General features: G+C 49.2%; 1 protein-coding gene across 1 annotated transcript; it reads left to right on the forward strand.

Annotated features, from left to right (window-relative positions):
• The first annotated feature begins 203 nt into the window (after window positions 1-203).
• cavin2a (caveolae associated protein 2a) lies at window positions 204-24,844 on the forward strand. Its single transcript, XM_036540645.1, has 2 exons — window positions 204-1,024; window positions 20,123-24,844. Exons 1-2 carry the CDS (start codon window positions 461-463, stop codon window positions 20,960-20,962), a joined length of 1,404 nt encoding a protein of 467 aa, XP_036396538.1. The 5' UTR covers window positions 204-460; the 3' UTR covers window positions 20,963-24,844.
• The last annotated feature ends 1,036 nt before the right edge of the window (window positions 24,845-25,880 follow it).

A 25,880-nucleotide genomic window follows, 5' to 3' on the forward strand; every position in this document is an offset into this window, starting at 1 on the left:
TGCTAAAGAAGGGGGGGGGGGGGGGTGATCGAGGGAGTGGAGAGTGTAGCTCATGCCCCACAGAGCTACACAGAGGCACACACACAGAATTTTCACAGAGCTGGGCCGGGCTAGCTGCCACGGCAACCAGGCCCCTCCCCTCAGGGTGGGGAGGGAGGTTTTTAAGCGGGGCGACAGGAATGTTGCTGCGCTTTGGAGTACAGTGTAACTGCCTGTGCTCAGAGAGCGTGAGGGAGAGAGAGAGAGAGAGAACAACTCTCTAAAAAAGGGGTGTGGACTTTAAACCTGGGAGCAGTGAAGAAGTTTTTCCAGAGCCTGTCAGGACGAGAGCTACGAGTGAGAGAGAGCTCTGTCTGGAGAGAGAGCGTGAGAGGGAAGAAGGACAGAGAAACAAGCGTCTGAAGCCTCCTCTCCTCACTTTTAGGTTAGTGTCAGGGTTGCACACGCACAAAGCTTCAGGATGGGCGAAGATGCGGTGCAGGCCGAGCGGAGCAGCGTGGTCTCCCCGCACGAGAGCCAGGACCTGGTGGTGCCTACCCCCAGCCCCACCCAGTCCTCCCCCACCCATAGCCTGTCCCAGCTGGGGGGTGGCAGCCCGGGCGGAGCGGGAGGCGAGGCGGCTGGGGCGGCGGCCGTGGCGACAGCGGTGGCTGGGGGGGGGACCGCGGGTGCGGCCGGCAGCTCCAAGGAGGGTCAGGTGAACGCCATTACCGTACTCACCCTGCTGGACAAGCTGGTCAACATGCTGGACACAGTGCAGGAGAACCAGCACAAGATGGAGCAGCGGCAGGCAGAGATGGAGAGCGCTGTGCACGGCATCCAGAGCGACATGACCAAGCTCTCCAAGAGCCACACCTCCACCTCCAACACCGTCAGCAAGCTGCTGGAGAAGTCGCGCAAGGTCAGCGTCCACATGAAGGAGGTCAAGGACAAGATGGACAAGCAGGCCGTGCAAGTGAAGAAGCTGGAGGCCAACCACGCTCACCTGCTGAAGAGGAACAACTTCAAAGTCCTCATCTTCCAGGTCAGAGGTCACGGGACGCGGCCCAAGGGGGGAGGGGGAGGGTGGTGGGTGGTGGGTGGGGTCAGAGGGGAGCAGGGTCACAGAGTGCCCCAGGGGCAGGGCACAGGGTGGGCGGAGAACTTATCTTTGAACTTAAAATGGTTCTGAACCACTTTTTCCTTGTTTTTTTTTCTTTGTGGTGAACAAGTTCACCACTTTTAGTTTGGGATACCCACTGGCAGCCAAGAATGGCAGCACTGAGGCAGTGTGCCATAGTGTGCTGTAGCCCACATGTACACACTCCATCCCCAGGTGTGTCAGTGCTTGTGCACCCCTGAGCGAGGGAACTGAAACCTGACTCACTTTATAGGACAGAAACTGTATAGCTCAAGAAGTGATGTAAAAGGAGGACTCTACTTTTTACATAGTGCTACTCTTCAGTGCTTCTCACCAACTGTAATTACAGTTTATGTTAAAGGATTCTTATTATAGCGCAACTAAACTGAGTTCATGTGAAACACACAAAGGCATAACTAACACATGTTTCAGAAACTGGCTGCCAGAGTGTGTTCCTTCTTCAAGTTGGCACGCTTGTTGAAGTTAAAAAATAATTCAAGACAGTCTGGACCATGAATAAGATCTCTGCTTCTCTTGTTTATGACTTAGGGGTCATCCCTGACCGGGGGTGGGGAGATTTGGGAGGGGGGTTGGCGTTGGGGCAGTGTTTTAGTTGCTTTATTCAGTAACGTGATGCCTGGAAGACTATATTGGTTGTAACTACTCTCCGACACAGAGTGACCTACCGCGCATTGTCCTCTCGCGGGTTTTGGGAATGGAAAAATGCTGGACACGGGCCGTAAGAGGCAGATAAGCGGGACTTAGGAGCTGCTCTTCCAGCGAGCTACATTCCCCAAAGTTCGTGTGATGGGCGCGGGCTGCCGCCTCTGGCGGAGATCGGCAGGTGGAGAGGAAAACCCCCTTTGAGAGCGTATCTCGTTTCTCCAGGTGGAAGGGGTGGAGTGTGTTTGGCAGGCAAATTAATCCCCCTCCCCAAATGAAGGTGTGGTCTGTCACGTAGCGCACAGAGCTAGCGGAGTCCCCCCGAGGTGATGCAGCAGAGGCGAAAGTCCGCCGCTGCGTGATTTCCATCCTCTGGTTCCTCCGCGGTTTTGGAAGGAATGACGCGCGGCGCTGGAAGGCAGACCCGCGCAGTAATTGCCGGTTTCTCCTCAGCGTCAGCGTTTCAGATTCAAAAGTAAACTGAAGGCCACGGCACAGCTCTGTGTGAATCTGCTTCTCCCAAAGTATTTTGATTGCCGTATGAAGCTTAACGTTTTTTGTTGTTGTTATTTAGTTTGAATTACCGGGACAACAGATTCCAGTGCGTTATGTTTGGGGAAATAACCCTTATTTGTCCTGAAGATGAACACCTGACGGTTGAATAGCCCTCGGAACATTTGGCCGAAATGTGCAAGGGCTAGCCTATAAGCTTGAATGCGTTCATTCGCTGCCTAAAGAGTGTGGAAAAGACGTTAATTACGGTTGTTTGTTTTTGCTCCTCGTTTTCAAAGCCCCTCCTGTGTCCCCTCTCTTCTCAAAGAGCCCAGCGCGTAAACACCACCACCCCCCCCCCCCCACCCCCCGCCGCACGGAGGCCCGCTCTGTCGCTGCCGTTAAAGGTGGAGACAAATTTGTCTACATCTGCGAATGTCTGTAGCGATCAGATGTTCAGGAAACTTAACTGTTTGCTTACCTTTTTTGCATGGGGGACTGGTACAGTGTGGTTTGGCATCAGAATCCACACGTGTGACTGCACACATTTTTGAAGAATTCCTACGATCTGTCGATCTGTGCCCGGATAGCCCCATTAACGAATGCCATTTTTAGGTCAATTTATTATCGGGTGTGCTCTAGTGCACTGCACAAATGGGTACATGACAAATTTTTTTTGTGTGCTTTAACTGAAGAAATCTGTAAAAGGCACTTTGGGCTCTGACTCACAAATATAAGTTATGTGCTGCCTGACAGGTAATACTCCCTGCAGTGAAATTGCTTGTCCACCGGGACGATAAATAGTTCATTAATGCCCATTTTTGATGTGGTTTTGACAGGCTGGATTCAACCTTTTTATAGCCTTCAGGAGAAGGTGTAGTTGATTTTGATGTGTAGGCCTGCAATGTACAGAAGAGCTTGTGGAAGCCCCAGATGTTTGGCAGCCATACATATTTATGTTCGACACAATTAGCAAAGCCGTCTGATGTACTGATGTTTGATGCTTTCATGTTTCTGTTTAAGCATAGGAGCATGTGCGTTTAGTGTGAAAGCCTACATCTCTGATGCCTCTGTAACTTCAGTTTGCTGTTTGTTTTATTAGTGTTCGTGTTTTCTTTTTCATCTTTGGTTTAGCTTTGCCTCTTTTGACAAAAAGACCATTTAAAACCATGTCATGACAAATACATCAGGCACAAACGGGCTTTCACCCTATTGAGCAGCTTGTGCGGGCTTTATTTAACCTGCAGTATTATGGGCTGTAATCGCCGTGGAGACTGGGAGTGCCACTCCAGGGGTGTTGCCATGAAGGGAAGTCCTCTGATAGGATGTGACTGCCTCTAACAGGTTTATGGGAGCTCTGGCTCTAACAGGCAATCAGTGAGATATTGCTCAAGCAGCAAGGCCTACATTAGCAGCACGATATTGAGCACATCAGTGTGTGATCCTTCCAGAACCGCCATAAGCTTTCCGCTGAATGTAATTGATTTGATGGCACTGTTCGTTTAATGGTGCAGGGTGTGTCTGAGGGGGTGGAGTGACTGAGAACCATCATTTGAAGGGATGGGTCATTTTCTCTCCATATCACATGGCTCAGCCAATCATACTCAGGGTGGGCTTCTTAGAACACTAGAGGTTGCAAGTTCAATTCCCAGGTGGGGTACTGCCATTGTATCCTGGAGTAAGATGCTCAGCCTGAACTGTTCCATTAAATATCCCACTATATAAATTGATAGCTTGTAAAAATGTGAGTCACTCTGTGAGTCACTCTGGTTTCTCTGTAACTCTGTAACTCAAGGTTTCTCCCAAGCAAATGACTGATACAGAAATGATTTAATATATATGAATGATATAATCATGATAATTATGCAGAGTCTGTTATTTCCCTTGCCTCCTGGGACTGACTGGCACAGATCGTATCCATCTGCCGCCTCCTGAATTTGTTTGTGATGTGAGAGGGTTCTTTTAGAGGGGTGGGGCAGAGGTGATCAAAGTTGCGCCTCTGTGCGATGATTTCTGGTTGGTATGCTCCTGGCGCAGGTGTTTTCCATAGCACCCCTGGGTTTGCCCGAAGGGGGTGGTGGCGGGGACCACACAGAGATTAGAGACTGGCTGGATTTGCATGGGGACCGAAGCAGACGCCCGCATGCTCCCACGCCCCCGGGCAGGGGTGGGGCGTCTCCCTCCAGCATGGCTCCCGAACAAAGAGTTCATCTGCAGGAACAAGCTTGTGGTCGCCGCACCTTGCGCTCCTGTGCCCATGAGAATCAACTGATTTCTATACTAGAGGGGCAGAAATTGGCAATCAACAGATATCAAACCATGCTGGGGAGTAATGTAGTGGGGACAAAGTTGTATGGCAACGGTGTGAGGGCAGTGTGGGAGAAACCATTGACTGTAATGGAATGTGGAAAATATTTGCCACCTAAATGTCTTCCCATTGGTGGTTTGACCTAATGAGATGCAGGGGCACTAGCCATGACTGGACCACCTTTCTTCTTGTTCCTCCCAATATTAAGATTCTGTCAACCATATTGTTTTAAACATGACATTCCTAACCAAGGAATTATCACAACATGATTCAATTGTGTTGCAATGTGTGAGCACAAGATGCAAATCACCTGGAGTGACAGGGCCAAAGACAGGAGACATGCACAAGCTATGCTGTTGTTTGAGCAGACACACATCATGATGCAACAACTCCACACACAGTGCAGCATCATATGCACAGTTGATCTTGATGAGATAAATGTTCCTAAGAGACCTTCAAGGAAATTGAACTGTTACTCGAAGAAGAATAGTGGTTGTTAGAGTGAACTCCTTTACGACTTTATCTATGTTACAATGATAAATTTGCTCAAAAGACATTTTTACCCTGGGAGGTGTGCATAGATTACATTTTTTATATCATCTGGTCATACAGTAACACAGCTGAAGAAATCCAAGTCAAATACCTTATGAAATATCCCTTGGCATGCCTGGATTCAAACCAGCAACCTTCAGGTCGACAGTCAACATCTGAAAGCCGTCATGTGGTTCGTAGCAAAATCATTTTTCCTTGTAATTCATTTATTCTTCCTCAAACCAGAAGCTCTCTTTGTGATTAAAGGAATTGCGATCAAGAGAAATGTTCACACAGGAGAGTCTGTGTACAACAAAGTCATTCTGTTGTAGGGCATCAAGTATGTTCATCGTGCCTGGCACCGACCGCAACATTTGACAGGGCCAGGAACTGTGCCCTCATTCCATTACATGAATTGAGAAACTCCTCTGGAGCAATTGGAAGCCCCTAGGGTGTTGTTATGTGTTTGGGGAGCTGCTCTCCTCACTGATATGTCATAACACCGTGTGCCAGGTAGTTTTTTTTTTTTTACCGTTTAGGTGTGGTTTGGGAGCAACAACTCATTTTGGTTTCACTTTTCGCTTTGGAAAATGGAGTTGACAGACAGCAGCTTTCAGAGCCACCTTTTCAGCTGGAGAGGGAGAGCGGCATTCTTACACAAGACTGGCTGCTGGCTCGGCTTAACACATTCCTTCAGTTTAGCAAGCCTGTCTACTGGGAGTGATCCGAACAGAGGAGACGATTCGATAAATTGCTGCGCGAGTGCGGAGCGAGTCTGGGGTGGGGGGACTTTCTCTGGAGTGAAACATGGGGGGGAAATATGGCATGCACTCACATGAGGGCGAGGTGTAGGGGTAGGAAGGTGCAAAACCGACATCAGGTCTTTCATCTGTCAAAATGCTGCATTTTCTTTCAGGTTCTTCTGTTTCGGTAGAGGAATCAACCCGACAAAAACATTTTGGCCTGGATTCAATGAACATTTGTCCTTTGACTGACGATTCCATGCAAGAGTTCCTTCTTATTGGCACAAACACACTTCTGTCGCAAGTTACAAAAGTGACATGCATTTTATTGTCAGTCAAACTTAGGGGTGAATTCCCATCAAGCCCAGGCCTTGGTGACAGTTTGTTTAAGACTCCCTTGTTAAAGGCTCCCTGCTGGGATGTGGTCTGACTCTCTGTTTCTGCACAGAGATGCTGGCCAGGGCTTTCCCTGAGCTGCAGAGGAGGGCTTCGCTCCTTTTTTGAGGCTAATTCTGAAACAGGAAGGCTGTGGACTGTGTATTTTTACAGGGAGTTCTCTGCCATGGCCAAATAAGGCTATCTTTGCTTCGCTGGGAGCTGTGCGCCCTGCACTGGGAGCGCTCGCTGTGCAAGGCTCAGCGCAGATACCCACAAGCCTGTTTGTTTGTTTTCATCCTCCTTCCTTTCGTGTTTCCTCTCTCCCCGGTTTCATTCCTCAGATAATCCCTTGCATTCCCCGTACATACGTGAGTGTGTGAAAGAGTGAGAGTAAGAGAGAGAGGGGAGAGAGAAAGGAAAAAAAAACAGATTTACGAGAGAAGTGCAGCTTGGGAAGGCGTGTCAGCCCCCGCTGTTGTTGCCTTAGGGCCCAGCTCTGTTGAGTTTCATCAAGCTCAGGTTTGACTACATCCTCACCCCTCACCCCTCTCACCCCTCATTTCTACCAGGACCTCCACTCTGTCTCTCCCTCACACTCAGGCTAAAGGTTACCCTCATAAAGCCCACTTCACTGCTTTCTTGCAATTAGCTGTCCTTAATCTGCCAGTAGCATACACACCACACATGGCTGGCGCCCTGTAACTTCTCAAGTGTTTAAGTGTGGAGGCAAGGAGGCTGTAGCCAGTTAGTGAGGCCAAGGCATTCAAATGAAGCTACATTTGTCTGCAGCCTGACTCCCCTGGCATTACACACTGACACCGCTCATTTGAATGCAAGTGGAATCCATTCCATAGGTAGTAAAGAGTGAAGTAAAGCGACGCGATTCCCAGGATTCCACAGGCCGAGGTGAGTGGCCCTGGCTCTGGGGCAGGGACACCCCATTCCTCTGGATGGAGATAAATTCTGGAGGGGCATGTGAAAAGGTGTGGTGGGCCGCATGAGCATACACTCTTACAGTATACACACACACGCACACATTCTCTCATACAATACACACACACTGTTACAGTACACACACACACATTCTCTCTTACAATACACACACACACACACACACATACTAAACGCACATATAGTATTACAGTACACGCACTCAATACAATAAATACACACCAGTACACTCACATACACATCCAGTACAGTCTTACTCTATGCAGGAGCACATACTACAAAAACATTTTCCCTCAGACCCTCTTTGCACACTGGCCATCACACACATACACACCCAGCACTGCTCCTAACCCCCCCCCCCACCATCCACACATGCACACACTCACACACACACATATGCGCACATACACCTCACAGCTGCAGCAGAAAGTCACAGATCTGACCCCAGTGGACGTTAGCCAGAGGATATGGAGTAGCAGGAAGGGCAGGTTTACAGGGGTCGGTGCGTGCGGACCTTCATTGCATACATTTTTCCATGCTCAGCCGGACAGTTTCAAAACAGCAGATCTGTGACCGAGTGGGTAGGCTGTTACAGACGAGGAACACCGGGGAGCCCCTTAAGAGAGCCTGACAGAAAATCCACTATAATCCCCACACAACACACATGATCGTAGACCATGACTGCGCCCCTTGGAGCTCTGGACTTGTTAGAATGGTGGACACACACTTTGAAGGGCTGGGGAATCATTTCAGTCCTTCACACGCTGTGTGGGTTGTAGAGCGGACAGGCCAAATACTCAGCCTTGGGCGTGGGAGTCTCCCGAACGTCAGCACCACATGGACAAAGTTTTCCTCCAGCACTGAAAACAGAACCCCCGATAAGACACAGAGAGACGGCCACAGAGGTCTGAGAGAACAGAGCACAACAATCGGCTTATTGTTTGCTGCGTTCTAAAGGCTTCTATCTACGACCACCATCTCCCGTAAAAAAAAAGAATCTGCCTGCTGCACTCGTTCTCAGCATATGTGTGATTTACAGCCAATAAGCAGTGGGGAAATGATTGGGATGTGGAGGTAGTGGGGAAATGCATCCATTAGATTCCAGATATGCAATGCAGCAGAGATGGAACCAAGCAGCTGAAGGAAGTAAAGTTACATCTGAAAATTCCCTACAGCTATGTGACCATCAAGCTCCATGGTGCGATATTGTCTAGAGACAATATGACTGTAACCAAAAGCAGAGAATAGAAAAGCACATTCCCACTATAGAATAGCAGCCACTCACAGATAGGGCAGGCCAATGCCCCGGAGCCCCTGTACAGTAAGCTCAGCATTTGAATGCAGGATTTGAATTGAACTGGGTATCGTCGCTGAGATCGTGAGAGCAAGCGAGCGTCGCCTGCTTTCCCAGCTGGGTGGGGATGTGTTTTCTGCTCGGCGGGTGTCCTCACCCGGGGTCACTTGCATGTCACTGACATTTTCAGGTTAAGCACCTCGCTTGGGTGCACAACGGCAGCACTCCGTCTGGGTATCAAACCCGCAACCTTCAAGGAGGGGTGGGGCATGGGGGTGGAGCCCGGTTGCTTTGCTTATTGCGAACGCTTATTGCAGTTTATGCCACCAAAGATCATTTTTGAGGGGCACTATTCTGAAGGCCATGAATCCCCAAAGACATTGAGTGGAATTATCCCACAAACAAAGCAAAATATGCTATCCAATTCATTGGATTCCCGGTTTTTCATACATATAACTACAGAAAGTTATTGATGTGGCTTTCAATGTAGCCTGCGTTATTTATAAGTCAGATGTGATACAATCAAAGACTTAGGTACATAGGCAAGTTAGCAGCACTGGCTGGTGATTTTTAGGGCGTCTTTTAAGACTGAAACACAGAAAACACAGAGCCAGATCAAACCAATCCAGTTTATCAAGGATGCAACAAAAGCCAGCCACATCTCCGGTACTACAGGAATTATTGTAACGTTTCCATTTTTAATTTTACTTTTATTTTTATTTATGATTTTATTCTTTGATGACTGCCTTGATGGCTGCTTTGGATGATTAATGCTTATTGAAAAGGTTAATTAAAGCGTATGTATTACAGAGGGGGGAAATGATGGAGTTATGTGGTGAATTATCCGGCGTGAGCCCGCCTCCAGGATGCAGGTTCCTGCCAGCACCGATTATGTGATTATGCAACAGGCCCCACTGCATATGGAGTATAATTTTAATCTGCTTCTTCTTCTTCTTCTTCTTCTCTCAGTGTAATGAAAACAAATGCAAATCGAGCATTTCCAAGTCAAATTTCAGTGGAGGGAGTGACACTGGGGCTTGGGAGGGAAACGCCTATTTACTCAAGAGTGGGTTGTTTTAGTCAGACTGTGGAGAGAGAGAGATAGAGAGAGAGACAGAGAGAGAGAGAGGGTGGTGGGAGCATAGAGAGAGACAGAGAGGGGGAGACACAGGAAGAAAATGATAAATGGAATGCCATTTAGCTGCATAATTAGTTGTTGTCTGCTCTTGTGTACTGCCACCTCTGCTTTGGCAACACTGTCTCACACCATGCCAAAGCACCTAAACTGCCAAACAAGAGAAACAGAGACAGGAAGAGAGGGAACTTCAATTATCTGTAGGATTAGTTGATACAGAGAGGAAGGGAGAGAGAAAGGAGAAGGAATTTAATTTATCTGTAAAATTAGTTGATACACAGAGAAGAAAGGAGAGAAAGAGAAGGCATTTCATTTATCTGTAAAATTAGTTGATAGACAGCGAGAGGAAAGGAGAGGAAAAAAGGAGTGAAGTGCATTTATCTGTAAAATTAGTTGATTTAGGAGAGAGAGAGGGAGATGGTATTCCATCTCTCTGTTAAATTAGTTGATTGAGAGACGGAGGGGGAGGGATGGAGGGGCAGGTTTACTGACAGTGCATTGTCAGGGATTGAACAGTCATGCGTTGGACAATAGCAGGGTGGGTGCAGGGACAGAGGGGCCCCCACTCGCAGCCCTGAGACGAGCAGAGTGTGTGGAGCGGCCTCCAGCTAACGCACCAGGCCCCGCTGCCACGCCTCCCAGCTCACCCCCTGTCAGCTGGAATCTGTGCGCTCAATAGGATCCTGCATAGCCTGTTTTTCCCCTGTCACACTGAGAGCTGTTCTGCGCCCTGCATTGGCAGTTTCATCTGCTATTGTGAGCTCTGCCTTTGACACCTTTTTGCTCTATGGAGTGAGTTTTGTCCACTGTAGCGAGTTTTGTCCCATATAGAGAAGTTTGCCCAATGCAGTACCTTTTCACCTTTGCAGCGGATTTTGTTGTATACAGTGCATTTTGCCCTATGCAATGTGTGTTTTGACCCACGCAGCGAAATCCTCATTTGCAACATTTTCTTACTGGATTAAGCATTTTGCTGCAGGTCCAATATTAAACATATTTGCCACACCCTGCAGTGAATTAACCATTCATTTTGGCCATTTTCACAAAGGCACAGCCCACTGAGCTTAATCACGTGTGATTGGTTTTAGCAGGGAGTCAATATAAGGCTTGGACCCACATTTCTGTGGCCCTCTGGGCTCACCTTGAATTACATTGGCCTGACACAGTGACACCCATAAGCAGTGGGTGGCTCCTCACAACAGCTTTGGATTAACCAATAATCAAACCAGTTCCAGGAGCCACATTTTCTCAAAAACATTTCTGGTAATATTTATGGGACTTGTTAGGGCGTGCTTAAGACCAACAAAACTTCTCAAGGCACCTTAGGGCAGTTTTGAGGTTGGTGCTTCACTGTTGCTTTGTCACTTGGTATTGTTTACCCATGTTGCTGCTTTCACTGCATCTGTGACGTGAAGTTAATGTGTAATGTCTCTGCAATTCAGGTATTTCTCTGAATAAGCACATCTGCTAAATAGATGGATTTCGACTGGTTACATCTCCTTGTGTGGTGTGTATGATCTGTGTGTTTGCAGTCTGTGCCTAGCAAGGCTCAATTGTGAAGTAATGCTGCACCAAAGGCAGGGAGAGCCATCGTATCACTGGCCGAGAGCGCGCCCGATCTGCAGAGGAATCCCCCTCTCCCCCCATTTACTTCCCTTCATCGCCAAGGGGGGCCACTGGCCCTCAACTGCCTTGACTCACTGATCCCACATCTCGCATCGCCACGGGGATTTCCCTTCGCAGTTGTCCTGGTAACGAGACAGGCAAAACAGTGCCATTGCTCCCAGGAAAAAAATCTCCTGGGCAGTAGAAATGCAGGCCCCCCCCCCAGCTCTGCAGTCCGGGCGCAAACGGGAGAAAGATCGGCTGCCAGTTATGAAGCAATTTTTTTCCCTCTGTCTGTACAACACTCTAGCGTGTATGCAGACCGAGTCCTTATAAGTCTATTGCTCATGGCTGTGCACATTCAGCGTTTGTTCTACACGATCGCAAAGGTGCCGATGAACATCCGGAGAGAGGTGCCGGCCTACGTTTAATCCATGGCTCGGCCCCTAGAGGGGTGTGCGCTTACAGGACACCCGCTCCCCCAGTTTTATCGGGCTAGATTTACGAGCTGGGGGTGAGAGGACCCCTTCGGCGTCCCTGTGTTTGATGTAGGAGATGAAACAGAAACGCAGCTGAAGAGGCTGGCAGCCCTGGACTGCGTCTCCTCGTGAGCGCCAGTGCCAGCCATGGCGGGTTATTTTAGGACGCACCCCGCCCGCGCCTCGATTGTGCTCGGAACTCGTTACTATTTCCTACACAAACAGGTCGCCCTATAGGCCACACAAACACACAAAAGCGCATGCGCATGCACACACTCGCATACACACGCATACACACACACACACAAAAACACACTCACACAAATACAAACACACACACACATACACACAACTGATGCTGTCGTGTGCTGTCTCATGACATGAACTGGCAGCCCTTTCTCTACTGTGTGTGCGCGTGTGTGTGTGTGTGTGTGTGTGTGTGTGTGTGTGTGTGTGTGTGTGTGCGTGTGCGTGCTTGTGGTTCCACTCCTACATTCTCAGAGAGTACTATGAGAATGCTGGGGAAAGGGACACTCCTTGAACAATAGATAAACACAGGGCCAAGCCGGGAAGCCCTGCAGCAGGGCGGAAGAGCAGGCTCGCTGCTACGGAGCACACTCAGATAACTTGCAGTATCTTGTTTCCGTGCGGGAAAAGAGACATGGGGTTAGGGGGGAGGGGGGGGGGGGGGCAGAAATCTATCAACTAGCACGACATCTTTGTGCAGAGCTCAGCTGAATGGGGGGGCGTGGAGGGGGTTCACTCTAGGGAGGGTAGTTATGACTAGTGAGGAGACCCTCACTGTAACCAGACCCCTGGTGACCCCACCAGCCGGCCACAACATCATCCCACCACAACAGGTTGTCACTGGGAGTCCTTTTTTCCGGAAAGACTCTCACAGGTCCAACTTGCATACCCCCCGCCCTGCATTATGGCCCGGGCCGTCTGCGCATTTCCTCCTCCACAGCCCCCCCAGGACTGTACTCCAGTTATGTTCCAGGAGCGGCTGTCCCCTTTTTCCTGCCTGTGACCCCCCCCTCTCTCCTTGAGCTGGTTTCCTGTGGGGAGGGAGTGTGAGCTCAATCTGTGGGAACATTCCGCTGGCTCCAGCTCTCAGCAGCACTTCTGTGTAGATAAGCCTGTTACACCTGGATGAACATCTAAACATAACTGAGAGATACGTACTGCTATGACATACACATACACACACACACACACTTCACTCTCTCACACACACACACACACACACACTTCACTCTCTCACTCACACACACTTTGCTCTCACACACACAGACACGCATACACACACACAGATACGTACACACACAAACGTTTGAGCACGCGTACACACACACACACACACACACACACTTCACTCTCACACACATGCACACACATACGTGCACATGCACATGCCACACATATATGCATGCACACTAACACACACATACACTCCACAGCTGCTCCTGTAAGTCCTGTTATCTGCTAGGGTGGAGTAAATATGTTACACTAGGAAAGAAGGGAGATAAGAGATGGAGAGGAGTGCTGTTCCTGGGGAGGACACTCTGCAACAGTGTGGTCTGAGCTGAGATGAACCACTGTTTGGCCACTGTACACTGCACTGCACATGCATACAAGCACACATGCATGCATACACACCTGTGTGCAACCATGCATGCATACATACAAGCACACATTCATGCATACACACCTGTGTACATACAAACACACAAGTATGCATACTTGCATAAACACATTTTCCATTTTTTCATTTTCCTGCCCCTTCTGTCTTCCCCTCACCCCTTTTCCCTCTCCTTCCCTCTCCTCTAACCGTAGCTAGTCTCTTTTCCCTCTCTCTCGTACCCCTCCCCCTCCCCACGTCCGTCGGCAGACAATCTGAATAATCCCAGCCACTGCTGGATTGAGCCAACTCACCGCTGCATGTGTGAACCTGACTGTTCCTCGCCAGGTGCAGAGCGCTAATCTGGCCTGGTGCCAGGCTGCCTCCAGTGGTGGTATGGGGCCGAGCAATCAGGCATCACAGAGAGAAAGGCAGGGTGGATCCCACCTACAGCGCACAGAGATGACCTAGGCATGCCCTCTAACATCTTCCATTCTGTCAATCCATCAAGCAGCAATATAACTGATCTTAATAGGCCATGATCAGAGTGAGAAGGGACCAGCATTAACAACTGGGTAGAATATGACACTCGGTTTTGGTTCCCTACTAGCTGGTTCAGCAGACTTTGACTTTTTTCCTTCACTTTGTCATATAAACATTTTACCACCCCTCCCCCTGAAGCTTTTCCCTTTCCCCACACGCCACATCAATTTGCTCTTGCACTTGCAGACCCTTAGCCTTCTCTTCCCCCTCCATCTCTCAGACCTCTCCTCCCATTTCTCTCTTTCCTCTGTTTCTCTCTACCCTCATAAATCTTTTTCAGTCTCCAATCCCTTTCTCCCTTATCTCTCTGTCCCATCCCTCTTTCCTCCATATGTTTAACCCCATCCCTCTCTTTTTCTCTAATCCATCTCTCCCATGTCCACATCTCATTACCATATCTCCTTTCTCTGTCTCTCTTTCCCTCCCTTTCTCCCCATCTCTTATCCCCATCTTTCTCTATCCAAACTCTTCCCTTCCTCATATCTTTCATCACACCCCCACCCCAGTCTCTGTCCCTCTCCTCACCCTCCTGTGAAGTATCCATTCTGGTGATCTCAGAAGTCACAGGGGCCAGCTCTGGGGAGCACCAATTATCCAGGGACGTTACATACAGAGACCTTTCACACTGGGGATTCAAGGTCAAAGTGGGACGTCCTAGAGGAGAGAAGCAGCCCTCCCAGAGGGTGTCCCATTTCAAAATAAAAGCCCCTGTGCTAGTGCTTGAGCTAGTGTTGTGTGGCACACACAGTGGATTGAGCTGACACAGCCACTCAGAGAGCTGCACATATTACTTTCTTATCTTATTTATTTGCTTTGCAGAAGGGCTTATTCAGGGTGACTCAGACAGCTCACCTTTACACTTGTTATCTGTTTGCTCAGCTGGGTATTTACCGAAGCCCCACTCAGGGGAACTGCAACAGCAGAGATGGACTTGTGGGTTGTGAATCCAGCTTTTTACCTGCAGCAATCCACAGAACCACACAGAAGCCACACAGCCAAGAAACGTTGCCCTTTTTAAGAATCCCATGAATTCAGGCACAGTCCCTATATTTTCTGTGTCCTGCAGTGTGCTGAGAAAACCCGGGTTTGGACTAACACATTGCTCCCGTTGCCTGAGCATTGTGGGATTACTTTGTTTTTTCATTTTTGACCTTTTCCCTGTTTATAATACTTTAATATTTTCATTGAGTACACTTAGGCTGCATTGTGGCCTGCTTGTGAGCAGCTCATTCTGTTTTTAAAAGAGAAATATTCACAGTCCTGAGGCCTGCCACTGCAGCTGGTGCAGGGTCTGATTTAGCATGTGGCCACTTATATCCCCACTCTTAAAGTCTCTACACAGTGGCTGTGCGTTGTTCATTACCTGACAAAGACTCCCCCCTTCATTTGCTCTCTGTCTGTTTGAGCTCCCTCTGTTTGCTCACAGCCGATCTGGGAAGGGGGCCAGTGGTTGTTGCGATGCAGGTTGCCGGGCGTGGCAGGCAGGTGTCCAAGCAGCTGACGGCAGCAGCCGGACAGCATGAACCAGAATGAGCTCCACCCCAGCTACATGAAAGCCATTAAGTCTGTGTGAGGTTCAGGGTGGCGTGCAGTGGGCGGGGTCGAAGGTCAGACATCCCTACTCCTGTCCAACATGTACACGCTTTGGAGTATGGTTCATGCAGCATGCCCTGGCCCCGCCCTTTTTTCTGCAGGCTGCACAGCAAGTCAGGATTGTGGTTCTGTCCTGCGTTCTCACACAGACAGACACCATAGGATACCCCCCTCTCTCCCCTCAGCATTCAGACTGAATCACGTTTTCTTCACAAGTGAATCCATCATTCCACCACCTGCTTTAGCTATGCTCCATTCCCAGGCAGCACAGAGCAGACCAGAACCGAGAGCTTGGCTCTGTGAAGCTGCTCTGGGCTCTGTCTCTGCCTCCCTGTAATTACATCTCTCACAGCAAGAGGGAAACATGCCATTAGCTCGGCCTTACATTTCCACACACAGAGCACGTACCCAGCATTAACAAGCCACTTCCCCATTACGCGTGAGGGAGCCAGGCTATAAATAGCAGCTATTAGTGTGACCGTATTCATGAGTCCAGCTCAAACGATCCCCCACACCATAATAACTAGATTTACTATCTCCAAGTTAATAAAAAGTTTGAATCCTGCATTGTTGATGTTGTAAACATAACCACAGCATTTTCTGCCAGTGCATATTTCTGTCCTGCGTCAGTCAGGAGGTGAAACTGGAACAATGTCAATTCACCAGAGGCAGGAGGGGAGAGAAACCGGTTACCCTGAAACTGGAACCCTCCAAAAAGAAAACAAAAAGGCTCAAAAAAGGAGCACTTGCTGAAAAGCGAACCCCTCTCCTCTCCAGGCTGTGAAACCCGGCACCCCCCTTTTTTTCAGAGCCCCACCCAATTCCTGTATGAGCGGGCGGGGCCTCAGAGGCACTGTAGCAGATTCGCATGGTCGTGGCACAGCGGCCCAAAGATGAAGGTGCAATCAAACTGCTGGCCCCAGAGGATCCATGTATGGGGGGTAATTAAATTCCATTCCAACGGCCATGCTGTTGTTGTTATTGTTGTTGATGTGAGCGTTGCATAACCCAGGTCCCCACACTGAGGTTTGTCCCATTTTGCCTTGTGGGGACATGCTGAGGTAATGTGATCTTTCCGGCCTTTCTGGCTGGCCCAGTCACTGCTGTGACTTAGGCTCGGCTCGCGCTGGTTAGAGCCTGCTGGCTCGACAGGCAGCATCTGAAGAATCCACACAATGAGCTGCTTGAGGGACTGCGCTGTCTGTGTCTGCCAGTTTCCTGTGCAGCAGATGCCTTTAGAACAGGAACATGGAGCCGGGCAGGTTCACTGATCCCACAGGGCAATACTCTTGTTTTTTCAGATTACTGAGCTTCATTTTCAATGTATCAAAATGTCTTCCCACAATGCACTCTCAGTGCTTTCCCACGGTCTTCCTAATGCATTTTGTTCATTCTCATAGCCACCTGAAAGGAGACCCAATATACAATCCCAAACCTTTCCCAAAGCATTCCCAAGTTCTTGCCATAGTTTTCCAATGTATTCCCAGAGTCCTCCCAAAGCCTCTCTGAAAGTGTTCCCAAATCCATTGAAATGCATTCCCAATGTATTCTTGTGGCCTTCCCAAAACCTTCCCAATGCATTCTCAAAACTATTCCCAAACTCTTCCCAAACCCCTCCCTACTGCTTCCCAGACCTTCCCCTTTCCAAACCCTACCCAAAGCCTTCCCAAAGCGGTCCCAGCCCGTGCGTGTCACCCACCCCGCTCCGAGGCAGTTGTGTTCAGCTGGATCTCTCTGCCTCCGTGTTCTTCTCCAGTGCCTCCCTGGCCCTGGGGGGCGATCCAAAACTGCATTCCCGCACACGCAGCACGTTATAAGAGGCGTAGAGCAACGTAAATCACCACCGAGGCCAGGGTGCACTAGGGGCCACAGCCTGAGACAGACACACATTCTTCCAGGCGATGGATGCTTGCAGCTGGGCACAAATCTCTCTCTCATTGCGGACCAAGAGGTTGCTCAATCCCGTTCCCCTATCTCAAAAATGAGAGGGGGACAAGGAAGAAAAACAGGAGAGCTGTGCCCACCGTCCTGGACAGAGACGGATGGGTGAAAGCCCCTGTGATCGGAGGGGGTGGAGGAGCACATAGCTGGCCTGACGGCCCAGATTTATGCACTGTGTGATGGAGGAAAGGGAGCATATGTGTTCAGTGAGGCTGGGGTTTAGGTCTACAGCCAATGGGAGTGCATGGGCAGACTTTTGGTCAGCAAAAACTCAGGGCTTCATGTGGTAGCTGGGGAGGGACAGGGGCACTGAATTTATATTCACATTCAAAATTGTTTGAATTAAATAATTATATAAATTATTATACATATTAATATTATTTTTATTGTCAATAACAGTATTCTGTGCCGATTGTGTTAGGGAGCTGATTGTGTTAGGGAGCTGATTGTGTTAGGGAACTGAGTGTGTTAGGGAGCTGATTGTGTTAGGGAGCTGAGTGTGTTAGGGAGCTGAGTGTGTTAGGGAACTGAGTGTGTTAGGGAGCTGAATGTGTTAGGGAACTGAGTGTGTGAGGCTCAGTCCACTGCTGGGTCATTCGGGTATACAGGAAGATGTGCAGGGAGAAAGGATCTTATCAGCAGCGTGGTGTGAGAATGCCTGAGATTCCTGGGATGGGACCTCTCCCCAAGGGCGTGGGAGAGCAGTTCAATGGGTTCCCCTCCAGAGCCTTCCTCCCGCCTTCCTCCTGTTCCTCCTCCTTCTCCTCCTCCTCCTCCACCTCCTGTCTGGAGGGCCTCCAGTGCTCAGTGGAAACTCTTAGTTGAGCTGGCTTCCTTCCCCCCCCTCCTCACTGCCCTACTCACCATATGATTGTGACCAGGAGAGGAGAGGAGAGGAGGAGTGTTCTTCACTGAGAGTTATGATGTCCGTGGCCTCTCCCTGGAACCAGCATTCCAGGAGATGGTCGCCCGAGTGTGTGTGTGTGTGTGTGTCACATTCCCCTCTTCCCCCTTGCCTCTACCACACAGGCGACTCAAACCGCCGGAGCAATCTGCGGGCGGAGCAGAAACAACGAAGGAAATCCACACTTGCATTTCAGCGGGCGAGGGGTTTTCAAAAGCCTGTTTTTGGGTGTGTTTTGGTGACAAACAATACAAAGACAATGAGACATCTAACAATGGTATGTTAAGATAGCAGTATTTGATGTGGTGGTGAAGGCAGGGCTCTGAGGAGCTGTCTCATGGCAACCAGATGTATCGGCACCTCTTTCCGTGCCCGCTTATCCTGATGGCACTTTGGGAGAGTGAGTGGGTTGTAGGTTGCACCACTAAATTGACCAGGAGCCAGATATCAACAATGGTGTGTGTGTGTGTGTGTGTGTCTGTGGGTGTGTGTGTGCACGTGCGTGTGTGTGTGCGCACGTGTGTGTGCGCGTGCGTGTGTGTGTGTGCACGTGTGTGTGTGAGTGTGTGTGTGTGTGTGCCCAGTGCTATGCAGCAGCACTTCACCCAGCTGTGGCCTGATTGCTCACATAGTGCCACTCCCAGCAGAACTGCAGCTAGCCAGCAAGGCCCACGATTACATGGGTCTCATGGGACAGCAGTTAATCTGAGGTTTCCATGGGTCCATCCTGAGGGCACTCAAACATGCAGTAAAGAATTACACATGGAGACAGATATATAATTTTTAACCCGGATCAGTATCTTCAATCCAATGATTCTTTCTTATTTGTCAACATGACAAGAGCAAGGGATGCGAGCGCTCTGGGCTCCACAGGCATGTCACAAAAATGAATGGAATTCATTTATGACCAGTGGCCAAAATCAACTTGAGCCACATCGCGGAGATACATAGTTCCGTCAACAGTTACAAGCAATCACAGACAACAGTTCATACAAGGATTTGTTACGAACTCCAGCAAAAATGCATATCACAGCAAGAGAAAAAAGTAATCTGGCGTGCCTCTCACTGGAATTGTATACCGTGCTTAGAACAAATCAGCAGCTGTAAAAACCAAAGATCATTAGTCCCTTTGATGGAGTCATTTTAGTGGATCCTCACACTATGTAGGGTCTGTGTATGAAAGGGACAGCCTTAAACTGACTGAGGGGTGTGAGAGGGTACCATGCAACTGTGAAGGATCTGTGATGCGTCAGGGTCCTTAACCACAAGGCAGCCATTAGAGCCAGATATGTATCACAGACATTCCCAGCTAATGGCTTCATAATGCTGGAACGCTGGCATTACCTCGAAAGAATGGATTAAGTGCTGTGTCCTGATGACCTGTCCTGTGATTTTTATTCTGCTTAACCAATTTGCCCGAGAGCACTGAGACGTGCCTCTGTAAGTATGAACCAGGCTGAGTCATTTTCTCCGCCAACAACGGCATAAACATTCTCAGTGCTGCGCCCGCCAATTACGACCACGCGATAGCCCTTTTTGTGCTCATAATTAGCCAAGACGTGTGAGAGCAGCCTACGGAATTATTTTTTGGTGCTTCATCTGTTTGTGTTATGCGTTAGCCATGGCGACCGCCAGCGTTTTAGTATTATGTGTAATCAATTCACAGAGTTGACAGTTTGCGGGGTAAATTCAAGTGAAGGTTTTTAGCTTCTGCATTACAAACAGTGGGATTCAAACCCATGACGGACAGTCAGGTCACAAGACTAGAGATCACTCCTCGCTGCTGCTCTGCTAACGTGTTGCTGTGTCGCCTTGTTTTAGGAGGAGAACGAGATCCCTGCCAGCGTGTTTGTGAAGGAGCCTGTGCCGTACCCCCGTGAGGCTGAGGAGGAGGCGCCGGCAGCAGTCGACGTCAACCGCTCCCAGGAGGAGGCAATGCAGACCATCAACCTGTCCTCCGACGAGGAGCTGGCGCCTGACGAGGAGGATGAGGAGGCAGCGGTGGCCCAGGAGGCCGGCGAGCGCCTGGAGCAGTCCCGCGCCGACAGGTTCAAGCGGTCCAGCCTGAAGAAGGTGGACAGCCTGAAGAAGGCCTTCTCACGTCAGAACATCGAGAAGAAGATGAACAAGATCGGCACCAAGATCGTCTCCCAGGAGAAGCGCGAGAAGATTAAGAAGAGCTTCACGCCCAACCACCAGAAGAGCCCCAGCTCCAAGAGCTCCTCCTTCAAGGTGTCGCCGCTCACCTTCAACGTCAAGAAGGTGCGCGATGGCGAGGCCTCACCCCAGCCGGGCAGCTCACCCACCGCCATGGCCTCCGTGGAGCTGGCGCCACTTAGCAGCCCGGACGAGGACCTGCCCTTCACCGAGGTCCACTCCCACCTGTCCCCGGAGCTAGAGGAGGCCAAGGCTGCCGCCGACTCACTGGAGCAGGAGGAGGAGCTCGCAAGCCCCTCCTCCAGTGGCCTGGAGGCGGAGCTGTCTATCACGGAGGATGGGAACCCCGAATATGCCCTGTCCGCCACCCTCCCCCAGGAGGACACCCACCCAGCCCTGTCCTCCACCCTCCATCCTCCGGTGAATGGCGAGGAGGAGGAGGAGGAGGAGGAGGAAGACGGAGAGAAGGGGAAGGAGAGCCCATTGGTGGAGCAAGCCTCGTAATGTCAGCCCCTCCCCTAAACCCACCTCCACATACTTCCCCACTCCACCCCTCCCCCATTACCCAGGGTGGGCATCAGCCTCCTATACGCACCTCAGAGGACACCCCCCCAGCCCCTCAACCCAGCCATTCTCCCCCCCCAACCCCCTGAAAGCCCTCAATCTTCATACACACACACGCCCCTATACTCCCCGCACTCCTGTTTATCTCTCTCTTTGTTGTTCATCTAGCTGGCACCACTCTGTCCCGCACAGAGAAACACGCTCACGAGGCTAGCCCCCGAAAAACCGAGGCGCTTTGATGCCCTGCCCGCATATTCTCCAGGCATCCTGGCAGCACGGACTCTCACTCCTCGATCAATCTTTACCCCTCCATCGCCAGGGGACGTGGGCGCCGGCAAGGCCAAAAAAGATTTGGACTTGGAAATCTGGAGCACCCCCCCCCTTCCCTATACACTCCGTTCCCTCCCCCCTCCTGCAGTCTCCTTGGTTGGCCCTCTCTGGTAGAGTACGGGATTCAGGATGTTCTGACTCACTCCTTCCAGATGCGATTACTCACCCAGGTCTGATGGCTCTCCATGCTGAGTAGGTCCTCCAGGCGGGACTGCAGCTCCATTGCTGCCTCTGTCAACCCGGCCGAGTCAGAAAAAGAAAGCTCAGCCAATCAGAAAGTGTTGCTAGGCAAAAAAAAAGAAAAAGAATGAAAAAAAAGTCGGTCTCCTGCTACAGAGCAAGCAACCATATTAATTGATGGCAAGTAGAAGCATGAGTCAGCCCCTGTTTCTCCTCCCCCCTCCTGTCGGTCTGCCATTCTCCCTGTCTGTTTGCCTGATGGTTCCTCTGTCAGAAAAGTGCTGGCTAGTGTTACTGGGGGAAGGAGGGAGGGGGACGCTCTGCAACATGTGGCTGTACTCCCTCTGTCTGCACATTCTGTTGGTTGGCACAGCCCTGGGCGGCGCTCCATCCATCATCCTGGGCCTCCGAGCTGAATTGAGATCAGTCCGAATCACTGCCTAGCCTGCCAGCCCCATGAGCTACTGCTCAAAAATGGGCTTAGTGGTGTTTTTTTCATAACGCCATGAAGCGCAAAGCCCCGAAACCTGTCTCAATGTCTGTTGGGCAGCCCTGCTGATCGTCTCGAGCCCCTGTCAGCAGCAACGTATCTGCTTTTACCTTTCCTTACCATGGTCAGTTAACATGGCTGCCAAGATGACATGTGAGAAAGTCTAATGGTGTCAGAAAGTGATATTACATTTCAGAACTGTCCCACAGTTAACACGGGATACAAACACAAACTGACATCTTAGGATCACAGAAACGTTGCACTTTGTGAAGAATGTACTTATGCTGTTGAAAGCATGCTGCACGTTCATTAGTCTGTCCAGCCAATTACACAATGCTGACTGAGCTAATAGGAGCAGACAGGAGCCAAGGGGGAATGGCTGTTGGTGCAACCTTTGCATTCTTGTACACATAATTTCGGGGGGGCATCAGCAGGGAGTTTTTTCCACAGCCTCAGAGGGAGGATGCTCATAGAATGGTAGCCTCAGGAACGTCCAGGATGAAAATTTAACGTCGCCCTCCTCAACATCGCCTAGTGCGACCGCGTGTGCAAACTCACCCAGACAGCCATCCCCCATGTGTCACTTCCTGTCCAGCAGGGACCCAGTGGGACTGTGGGAACTTGAGCAAACACAGGCAAGTAGAGGTCAGGGAGTGATCTGCTTAGAAAGACCCTGAAAATGCCAGCGGGTGTCAGTCCATTATATTTATAAACCTGTAGATCGTACTTTTATGGTGTTGTGTCACAAGGAGAGTCAAGGACAGCGGCAACAGAGGGTCCTGGGAGATCAGAATTAAAAGTTTCTATCTATGGTTATGAGATATGAAGCTCCAAAGTTTTTAAATGCTGTACATATTGTTCTGCAATGCGTCTGTGAGTTTTAACACACTTTGAAAAAAGGTCATTTTAGGTGTTAAAGCAATTGTATAGCAGAAGGATATTACAAAGAGCATTCTTATGTTACACATTCATTTCAAACAATAATGACAGATAGAACCTTATAATTTAAGACCCTCAGGATAAATGGACCTGGGCCAGCGCTGTCAGTGCTGCAGATCTTTCCAGACCTTCGTATAGTTGTGCTCATAATCACAGGTATCCTGTGCAGGGACACAGTAAGGCAGAAATAGATACCTGTACAGAGAGGCAGAGATACCTATACCTGCACAGAGAGAGGCAGATATGGGTATTGGAAAACAGTGAGGCAGTGAGAGATACCAATACACAGAGAGATGCCTGTACAAGAAAGGACAGAGATATACCTCCACAGGGAAGCAGAAGGAGACATCTGTACAGAGTGAGGTAGACAGGGGGATGCATCCAAAGGAGAGAAATCTGTACAGGCAGATACTGGAAAACAGTAAGGCAATGATATCTGTAGAAACAGAGAAACTGGTCAAAAGTGAGGCAGAGATACCAGCGGAGGAGGGTGGTGTACCTGCACACAGTAAGTGAGACACCTGTACAGACTGAGGGTAAACAGAGGGGCACAGACAGACAGACAGATACTGGTAAAAACTAAGGCAGAGATACCAGTATAGAAATACAGGTGTGAAGCACAGAGAGATACCTATACAGAGATACAGGCAAACAGTGAGAAAGACATGTGAAACTTTCGACTAAGCTTTGTCCACTCATTCCCTCTCACACACATTTCCACAATGAAACATCTCCACAGCACAAAGTGTGTACAGAAGAAGCCTATGTGACAATCCATGGGTCCACACAATCTGTGACAATCCAGAGGCCTCCTTTCCTGTACCTACATACAACCTCAAAGTCAGGGCAGAGAAATCAGAGCTGATGACAGGCGTGCTGAAAGAGAATGAATTGAGTCCTCACCAGCAGTCCAGTCAATATGGCTGACAAACCTACACAAGTCATAGAGACAGAGAGAGGAAGGGTAGAACTTGAGAGAGATTCTTCCACAACCAGGAATCCTAAACTCCACTCCCCCCATCCCCCTTCAACACACACACACACACACACACACACATATACTATACCTATTCACAGGTTTATTTCTGAGTGTGAAATTCATCAGCTTCGTGGCAAACCACGCGTCGAGAGGGAAGGGTTCTTTTTGAAAGGTAACGCATAAAAAATCAAACAACCACCTTAACAACTCCCCCTGCCAGCCCCCCCACCCCCCCCCCCCCCTTTGCAAAATTTCAGAGTTTACAAAGGAAGGCATGCAGAACCAGGAAGTGGGAGAACATAGGTGGAAGTCACCTGGTTTACAAGTGACGTAATGCATCCTTACAAGTAGAAACCAAACACTCAGAGTTAGGCTGCAACCTTGCAGTAGGCGACAGCAGTCAACAAAAAATATTTCCACGCATCTGGACCACAGGGGTTTGTGCTTAATTATGTTTTTATGAACTACTGAAGATCATAGAGGGGAGTCTTTATAAAGCATGTGTCCATATTCTCAATTACTGCTAGCAAGTCTGTTTTCTGAGTGCCTTGGGTAGAGATCTGAATCACATGTGAAAAGGGATGAGGTTTTATTCCAAGTCTTTTAAAAAAAATTGTCATTTTTTTATCTTTAAATGCTATTGCAGATCTGTGAATTCATTCTGTATCTTTCCGGATGCTAACCATGCAGATGACTAAGTAATATATAAAGCGTATGTTGTCTTTATAATCATATTTTAATGAAAATTATTATCACTGATGCCAAAGAAGCTCTTTTTCCATGGCAGACAGCTAGTAACCATGTCCACTGTGATACTTTGTCTCCCTGTATTCCTTCCTATTGTTATTAAAACACTTTTTTCCAGAAAACTCTTCCAGAATTTAAATAAAGAATTTGTAACACAGTTTCAAGTGTCACATGCTTCCTCATTTTGCACCAAGCTCCAAAACAGACAGGCATCTCTGAGAGGAAGTCAGATTCTTTCGAAGAAAGAGTTCAGAGTGCCCCTGCCATGACAAGAGGAGAAACAGGTTGTAATAGAACCTATGTAACTTTGGTGTTGGAGAGAAGGTGAAACAGTACTATGATCAATCGGTCAATCAACTTTTAAATGGTATCACACCCTTATAATAATAATAATAATAATAATAATAATAATATACACTCAGTGACCACTTCATTAGGTACACCTCTCTAATACTGGGTAGGACCCCCCTTTGCCCCCAGAATGGCCTGAATTCTTGATGGCATGGATTCAACAAGGTGCTGGAAGCATTCCTTAGAGATTCTGTTCCATGCTGACATGATAGCATCACACAGTTGCTGCAGATTTGTCGGCTGCATATTCATGCTGCGAATGTCCTGTTCCACCACATCCCAAAGGTGTTCTATTGGATTGAGATCTAGTGACTGTGGAGGCCATTGGAGTACACTGAACTCATTGTCATGTTCCTAGAACCAGTTTGAGATGACGTGTGCTTTGTGGGATGGCACGTTATCCTGCTGGAAGTAGCCATTAGAAGATGGGTAGACCGTGGTCATAAAGGGATGCACATTGTGAGCATCAATATTCAGGTAGGCTGTAGCATTTAAACAATGCTCAACTGGTATTAAGGTGCCTAATGTGTGCCAAGAAAATGTTCCCCACTCCATTACACCACCACCTCCAGCCTGAACCGTTGACACAAGACGGGATGGATCCATGGATTCATGTCATTTATGCCAAATTCTGACCCTACCATCTGCATGTCGCAGGATAAAATGGAGATTCGTCAGACCAGATGTTTTTCCAATCATCTACCGTCGAGTTTTGGTGAGCCGATGCCCACTCAGTTTCCTGTTCTTAGCTGACAGGAGTGGTACCCAGAGGGGTCTTCTGCTGCTGTAGCCCATCCACCTCCTGAGTTACTGTCTCCTTCCTGTCAGCTTGGACCGGTCTG

Source organism: Megalops cyprinoides, chromosome 11 (assembly GCF_013368585.1).
Source record: "Megalops cyprinoides isolate fMegCyp1 chromosome 11, fMegCyp1.pri, whole genome shotgun sequence".
NCBI classification, from domain to species: Eukaryota; Metazoa; Chordata; class Actinopteri; order Elopiformes; family Megalopidae; genus Megalops; species Megalops cyprinoides.

Bases quoted from the DNA above. Each gene is read 5' to 3' on its own strand.
- cavin2a (XM_036540645.1), top strand. From the start codon at position 461: ATGGGCGAAGATGCGGTGCAGGCCGAGCGGAGCAGCGTGGTCTCCCCG. The intron at 1,025-20,122 runs GTCAGAGGTCAC...GCCTTGTTTTAG, and splicing joins TCAAAGTCCTCATCTTCCAG to GAGGAGAACGAGATCCCTGC.